At 48.7% G+C, this 7,959-nt stretch overlaps 1 protein-coding gene across 3 annotated transcripts in view; it reads right to left on the reverse strand.

The window, feature by feature from the left end:
• HEPH (hephaestin) overlaps positions 1-7,959 on the reverse strand; it is a 22,739-nt gene that overhangs the window by 9,558 nt on the left and 5,222 nt on the right. The window contains exons 3-12 of one of the 3 annotated variants that reach the window (XM_017742951.1): positions 7,749-7,957; positions 7,089-7,301; positions 6,329-6,508; positions 5,729-5,983; positions 5,052-5,220; positions 3,749-3,888; positions 2,823-2,954; positions 2,509-2,720; positions 708-858; positions 177-389 (exon numbers count right to left, since the gene is read on the reverse strand). In XM_017742951.1, coding sequence (XP_017598440.1) covers positions 177-389; positions 708-858; positions 2,509-2,720; positions 2,823-2,954; positions 3,749-3,888; positions 5,052-5,220; positions 5,729-5,983; positions 6,329-6,508; positions 7,089-7,301; positions 7,749-7,957 — 1,874 coding nt within the window. Of the gene's footprint in view, positions 1-176; positions 390-707; positions 859-2,508; positions 2,721-2,822; positions 2,955-3,748; positions 3,889-5,051; positions 5,221-5,728; positions 5,984-6,328; positions 6,509-7,088; positions 7,302-7,748; positions 7,958-7,959 lie in introns of those variants that run through there. The other 2 variants (XM_017742946.1, XM_017742939.1) reach the window with 2 other exon arrangements.

Genomic DNA, 7,959 nt, shown 5'->3' on the forward strand with positions numbered 1-7,959 from the left:
GAATGGCACAACAAAGTTCTATACACAGATCATCTCAGGAAGCTTTCTTACACAATAAGCACCTGAAGTGCAGCACACCCTGTAAGAGTTCATACCATGCTAGAGAATCAGCCACAGGAGCAAATACCACAATGGGAGACTCTTCCATCTACCCAGTCAGCTGTGCAGGCACTCACCACTGTTATCAGGCTGCATGAAAGCAGTGGCAAAGGTGTGGGGGAACAGATTGGCTGAATCTCTCCGCATCCCGTTCATCTGTATGGTGTTCCCCTGAAACACAGCTCCATGCACGTCTGCTTCACTGCCCAAGCCCAGGAGGTGCCAGGACACCTTGTCTCCTTCACACACGTTCAGCCCAGGCAAGTTACCAAACATAAGTCCATTGATGGCTGGAAAGGAGAAAGGAATTAACTCTCTGCAGGCAGGTGTCAGCCAGGAGATTCATTTTGAGCATACACCTCATAGGACAGGCCTCCCAGTCAGAAGAAGGGTAACTTGTTTGTAATTGACCCCTGAATACACTCAGAGCACACTTCTCCAGACAGCTGTGCTGCTTGTCCATGTCTCACCCGGTGCCTCCAGCCTGGTTTGATTCCAGGCCAACACCACACAGCCCTTTGTCCAGCCCCCAGCTCAGCCTTTAGGTGAACATCAGCCCGTGCTTTGCAGGTTCATCCCTGCTGTCATAGAGCAGCATCCGACCATACCATGCATCCTGTTGGATTCTTCAAAGGCATCATCCTTTTTCACAGATGTCTCTTCCATCCTCAAGTAGTACTTTATGTTGGCATTTAAATACCAGCTGAGGTTCTCGTCAAACACGTTGAAGAGAAGATAAAATTCTTTGTCGATCCCTTTCTATAATTACAATGATGGCTGTTAACTTCTAAAATGCACCAACTAACTATCCTTAGAGTTAGAACTGTTTTGTTTGGCTCTCATATTTCCCTTTATTTTAAAACGTGGCTCATTGAGGGACAGGACTCTGTCCCTTTACTCATGTTGAACATTCCTCTTTTATTTCATAAAAAGCACCACTTGTGCATTTTCCACGATCTTTCATGTGAATAAAGTGAACAAAACTCAGCCAAGGCCATGAAGTCAGTGCCCCCTTCTTCCCCCACACCTGCATGTAGGTGTCTGTCCAAACCAGACCCAAGACCAGAGCCCAGACATAAGGCAGGCTGATGACGACACTATCACAGGCCTAGATTGGGGATTTTTTAATTACCCTAAATCTTCGAGAGTGCTAATTCTCCTAAGAAATGCACTCCAAAGCGTGGTGTTTCCCCGCTAAAAGAACACTGTGATGGCGACCAGACTCTCCCACTGGTGTCATTGTCCCCAGCAGCACACAAGCAGCCAGCCTGCTGAGAAGGAGAGCAATTTCCAGGCTGCAGCACAGGGGTACAGGAGAGTGGCCATGCACCTTCCACAGTTAAGCATTCATTAAAGGTTTGCCTAAGATTGTGGAGCCAGAATTGCCACCTCAGGTGATTTTTCCCCGTCCTACACTTACAAAGGTCTGTCTCTTTTGCTTACACCCTTCCAATACCTGCCCATGTTTATCATTATCACAGCTCCTTCACCTCGAGGGCTGTGTGTATTCCCAATCCTCTTTGCTGAGCAGATCCACATTTCTACCCTGGGTAGCATGTTGATTTCTTCAGCATTCCTAATTCAGTCAAATGGTGCCCCCACAGAATGTAAACTCCCCCCAGAAGGCTCTGGGGACAGCAGTCCCCAGATCTGTCACTGCTCCACGAGCCACGCTGCAGGATGGAAGCAGGGGTTTGATTTGCCATCTGCTGTCTTTCACAGCAAGGCTCTGCTCCTCTGTCTGGTACCTCCCCAGGGATACCAATATACTGGCTTCCCTAGACTTACTGCCAGGAATAGACTACCCCTGAGTGAAATTCCAAGAGGAAATTCTGGCTGCCCTTCAGGTTTCACCTCTTCAGCAAAAGCATAAGACTGACATGGATTTTCACATGGTTTTTTGTAGTCAGCTCTGCTTGAAAATTAACTTCTCTTGCAGAATAAATGAGGCTCACCCAAACCTCAAAGCATTGTATCAGCCAAGCAGAACACCTGTAAGCAAAAATGTCTTTTCACTGTTTCTGGGACTGCAATGACTACTCCACGTGCCTCTCTGAAAGCAGCCTGCTACACAAGCCTCAGGAAAAGAGTTACCTATATTCCTATATATACACCTATTCCAAGGTACAGTTGTCCAGCTAAGTTTCTCTAGGAATTAAAAGCAGAGCTCAGGAACTGTTTTGAGGGCAACTCTTGAGAGCCCAGAATACTACTGGCCTTTCTCAGGCAAGACCTGGGCACCAGCTGTCCCAGCATTAACTTGCCCAACAACAAGGCTTTGATTTAACTCTCCTGGACTTACACTACTGCACATTTGTTTTCATTATGCTCATTAATGTTTTGCTGATGCTGCCTCTCTCTACATGAAAGCAAAAATCTGGTAGGAATGGGGCAGGAAAACCCCTTTACCTGCTTGTTGTTGTCATCCAAAGTGCCTGACTTGCAGATGAGCAGAGGCCCCACTAAGCCCGAGCTGGAGTCTTTGATAGGATTCACAGCCGAGCTGTACATCCAGGTGAGGCAGGGAGGGTCGCTGGATGTGGGCCCCACATGCCTTGGCACAGTCCAGCGGTACGTGAAGTTGTGCAGCGGCGCCACAGAAACCCCACTCTGGGACAGGCCTTTAAAACAGGGATTACAGGGTTATTCCTGAGTCCCTGCACAAACTCGGCTACACCTCTGAAGGGTGATGGGGGTGTACTCAAGAAAAGAGATCTACCAACCATCATGGTACCACGTCCCTTCTGACGCCTTCCCATAGAACACTCCATGTGGCTGGATGCTGAAGGGCCAGGAGGCTTTGTTAAAAAATGTCACCAGGATGGTGTCTCCAACTTCAGCTTTGATCACTGGACCTAGAATATAGCAGAGAGAGCACATCAGCAACAGAGCATCTCTGCAGGCCATCAGGCAAACCAAGGCAGACAGGGCACCTTCCCCCAAGCTGCGGGGCCAAAGATGAGAGGCAGCAGGTGGCCTGGCCTTGTTGCTGCTGAAGGGAGCTCAGTGGGAGCAGGGGCTGACAACGATTGTCTGAAAGCAGCTTGGGTCTACAGGAGCACTCAGAGAGGCATCACGCCCTCACAAGGGGAAGCAACAGAATAGCCAGATGTGCTGGAGTGCCCTCAGGAAAGGCCCATGTCTCTCCTCCACTTAACACAAGGCCCCCTCAGCCTCCCAAAACATGTACCTCAGAGGTGTGAAATGTTCCAAGCCCACCAGAGTCTATAAGGCCATGACCCAGCCAGCCAGAGAGGACCTATGAGCCTTTACCATGCCTGTCCCCAAGCACCCATTCAGGAGAGAAAGCTCTCTGTGAGAACATGGGGTTTGCAGCATGCCTTGAAGGGGCTCAGTCAAAAACACATAACCAGAAGCTATCACTGTGCCCTTTTTAGCTCTAGTCACACATACTATACCTCAGCCCTTACCTCTAGAACACCTTCAGAATGACTCCTGAAGTCATTCTGTCCATTCTACCACCCCGCACCTCAGCCTGCTCCCTTTGCTTTCACATGTGACTGTTGTGAAGCACCTCTTGTGCCCCTCCCTGCCCCTCAAAATGAGCCGGCAGGTACAGCCACCTGGCACTCCCAGCATCCTTCTCACAGACACTGACAGAGGATTTGTGTTCCTGGATGATTCTCACCAAGTATTCCAAGGTGTTTCTCTTCTTCTGATTGCTGCTTTTCCTCACGGAAGCTCTCATCAGTATATTCCACATACTTTGCCTTCCAATAGACACCCCCAATTCGGTAGAGGCTACGCTTGAAATACTGCTCAGCAGGACTAAATGCAAAAAGCATATGTCAAGTCATTTCATAGAAAAATCAGTCCTGTTCCCCTGCTTCCTCTGGCAAGGCCATCAGCATCTCCAAATCAAGCAGTATTTCAGACAAGGACAGCACCTCTAGTTTGGAACAAGTACAACTTTGACTCTGCAAAGCTTTTTTGCCCTTACAGACTCATCTACCCAGGTGTTCAGGGAGCACCTGTGGCACACAGCCCTTTCCCAGGTTGTGATCAGCATCACTACACAAGATGTGCGAAGGACTGAACAAAACTGCAGTGCAGTCAGTGGGAAGACAGAGCTAAAACTCCAACCTCTTCAGAAGCTGGGGACAGCCCAGGGGACAGCCACAATCACAACTAAACTAAACAGCTGTAAAAGTATTTATTTCCTTCACTACCACCCTCACCAAATATAAGTAACAAGCTTTGCAGGAGAGACAGTGCAGTTACAAGGCCAGCTCACAGGTCTAAGGTCTACAAGACTTGCTGCATGGCATTGGGTAAATAATTAACCACTTTGCATTTCCTCTTCTCCATCTGAATAAGGTATATCCTCTCCAACAGATTGCTAGGGAAGGGAAGTAACCTCTGTGGAAGGAGAATAATCTCTCTTTCAGTTAGCCAAAGCCTGAATGGGAAGCCTCTCAACTGCTACCACAGTCATCTAACCATGGGATGGAGGGCTGCCATCCAAGTCCTCGCATCTGATTTCCTCGAAATTGCTTCCTGCAGCAACACCAACCTGAGGCCCATCTGCAGGCCAGCTGTGCCACCCTGTGTCTGCTGCACCAGGGGCTTTTTGAATCATTTCTCAAATAGATCAGTCTGTTCCTAGGTCAGGCACAGCAAGCAGAAATGAAGACCAGAGACAAACACAGCAGCTCACGCTGTACATCTGCTGGGACTCCTGCTGCCTGTGGGTACAGCTGTGCCACACAGCACTCTCACGGGAGGGCCCCACGGTACCTATACTGCTCTCAGTGCAGTCTAGCTACAGCAGCCTCCCTTTCTAGATGGGGTGGTCAGCCTTCCCAGAAAATGGACTCCATGTGAGTAGCAAGCATGTATTTTGAAAAGAAATTCCACATTTTCCTGAGCAGCCTTCCTGATCCAGGCCAGACTCCCCAAACACTGCCCAAGCCCACCAGCCTCTCACTTACCTGCCTGCATCGCTGAGCTGCTCCCCGCTGATCTGGTCAAGCCCCGAGGGTCCGTAGTCCCACTGCACTTCCTTAGCAGCTATGTAGTATTTCCGAACTCTCCCTTTCAGGGTGGGTGCCGGAGCTTGCCGAGAACACGGCCGGACTTCATAGAGTGCCCCCATCCCAGCTGTCCATGACATGAAGGAGGACACTCGCATTAGCCCCTCCAGCCAGCCTAACGGGCAGTCCCACCTTCCCTCTGCTGTCCCAAAAGGCACATGGATGGGAGAAGGCAAGTAATTCCACAGCAAGGAGTTTTTTGTCAGTGAGCAGAACTTTCAACCTTAGATATTGGATGCTATGGAAGTATGGAGAGAGAGTGACTTGAGCCTTCTGCTGTTTTCAGATCTATCATGCAAGTGCCTCTTACAGGGACCAGAACTCCTAAGGCACTGCCTCATCTCAGCTTTCAGCTGTACCAAACATGGAACATCACACCGTGGTACAAGTCACCCCCACCAAAGCTGCCCTGCACATTAGTAACCAGCCCACTTCAATTTTTACAAGTAAAGGAATCACCCACTCATCTGGGGACATTTTTCATGCCCAAGGCACTGTTCCCTACCACAGTGTACATCACATACATCAAAAACAGAGGACATAGAGTCCAGGATATATTCCACCCTCTGCCTTACCTTGTAGGTGATCATTGACCTGGCAGCTCAGCAGCCATCTCCCAGGGTTACTGGGGATCATATCTGCTGTAACAAAAGTGGCTGGGAAGAGGCTGGCCACATCTGTCCTGTGGCCTCGGATATTGAGTGCCTCTCCATGGAAGTAGGCCGTGTGAACATCAATTTCATTGCCCATCCCAAAGAGGTGCCATGAAACATCATCCCCAGCACACATCGTCAGTTCAGGGAGGTTGCCAAACACATAACCGTTAATAGCTGCAAAACCAAGCAAGGCAAAATTAGAGAGCAGAAAAGGGGCCTTCAGAGCTCCTGCCAGCAGGTGACAGCACAGACACGATAGGAGGATGGACCTAACCAGAACTCCTCCTCCTCCTCTTCTGCTTTGGAGAGCCCAGTACCACAGCTCATTCCTAAAACAAAGGGTATAAAAGCTCATTCAAGGCAAAGATAAAATCAAAGCAATACTTCTGTTTCCTGGAGCCATTGCCCTGTCCCTGAGATATCATTTGCTCAGCACGTGATCTCAGAGCAGATCCTGGAGCACTGATACTCCCGAGTGTCTCAGCAGAGAGACAGTGGCCTCACAGAGGTGACACTGACCATGCATTTTGTTGCTCTCCTGAAATTCCTCATCTTCTTTGTCTACAGAGCCAGGATCTGTGCAGAATGATGCTATGTTCTCATCCAGGTACCAGCTTAGGTTCTCATCCACCACACTGAACATCAGAAAGAAATCAACATCCACATCCTTGCGTCTTTGAGAGCTGCCAGTCAGTATTCCTGAAGTGAAAGGAGAAAGGAACGAATGCAGAAAATCACTCATGCAGAAAATCATAAATCAGGCAAGAGATTAAAACAGCAGTAGCAGAGTAAGTCTTGTCACGTGAGTTGGAGAAAACAGATGCTTTCCCACCATCCTCACAGCTCACTCCAGAGGGCGAGCTCACCCTTTTCCAATATATCCCTGCCAATACAGTTCTCTCCCAAGCAGCTCTGCCACTGCATGGCTCAACCACAACACCTTCAGTCTTCTCACTCCAGCTGAAACCAACCAGTCACCATGTTTTGCATACACAAACTAGATCTTTGACAAGGGTCTTGCTTTTGACATGGATTCAAGCAGCTCTCTCGGATCAAGAGGCCAGCAAGCACACCTGCCCAACCACTAAGGAATAAAGACAATGCAGTGACCAGAATCCAGCTAGAACCCAGGTCCTCTCTGTCCCCTCTAACCAAGCTTCCCCCTGAAGCTGGGAACTGCACACCAGAGTATCTTCACATCCTATCCTTATTCATGTCACCACAAAACCTTTACATTATGGAACTGCAGTCCTCAGCTGCTTTCTCTTGGTGTTTTTACCTTTTTTACATGTAAGTAATGGCCCAATTAATCCCGATGCAATATCCCTTGGTGCATCAATATGAGAGTGGTAGATCCAGGTCAAGCAGTTTGGGTCATCAGCAGTTGGACTGTGATCTTCAGGGACAGTCCAAGTATAAGTGTAATTCCTTCCTGGGAAAACAGCATCATCCTTCTTCTGATCCTGGGGGGACATATCAGGATACAGGGATCCTAGAACAATTGAGCAATCACAACATCCATTCAAGAAGAGCCAAGATGCCCACACATGTAACCTTATACTGAGCTGAGACTCTCCATCCCAACGTTGAAATAGTGTTGAATCATCACTTCCTCAAAGATGCACTGAGGCAATTTGCCCAGTAAACAGGTCAGCACAGAGTCAGCAGGATTATTTCCATTCTGCCTAGTGCTGCTTTGCCTTCAATTCTGCACTGTGCCCCCACAGTCTCTCTACAACCTCTAGCTGATCAGTGTTTTGGAGGTTCTAAAATCAAGAAACCTGGGCCAAGGTCAAGACTCCAGCCCCATGACCCTACTAACCCAACACCCAAATGCAGTTGCTTTCCAGCTGGGGCTTTATGGACAGTTCTCCTCCATGCATACTTCTAAGTTCCCAGTGAGAAAAATCTGTCTCCATGATGGCAGTAGCTCATTTACCTTCAGAGTCCTTTTCGTAGAAAACACCGTGAGGATGGATTGTATACGGTCGAGTAGCAAAATTTTTTAGGTGTACTTTAATGGTATCCCCCACTTCTGCTCGGATGACAGGTCCAAGGAACCCCAGCCAGCCAGGTTTGGGGATCTCAGTGGTGTACGTGGAGTCCGTGTATTGCTTATAGACAGATTTCTTGTACATGCTTCCCACCCT

This window comes from Corvus brachyrhynchos, unplaced genomic scaffold (genome assembly GCF_000691975.1).
Source record: "Corvus brachyrhynchos isolate BGI_N302 unplaced genomic scaffold, ASM69197v1 scaffold220, whole genome shotgun sequence".
Lineage (NCBI taxonomy): Eukaryota > Metazoa > Chordata > Aves > Passeriformes > Corvidae > Corvus > Corvus brachyrhynchos.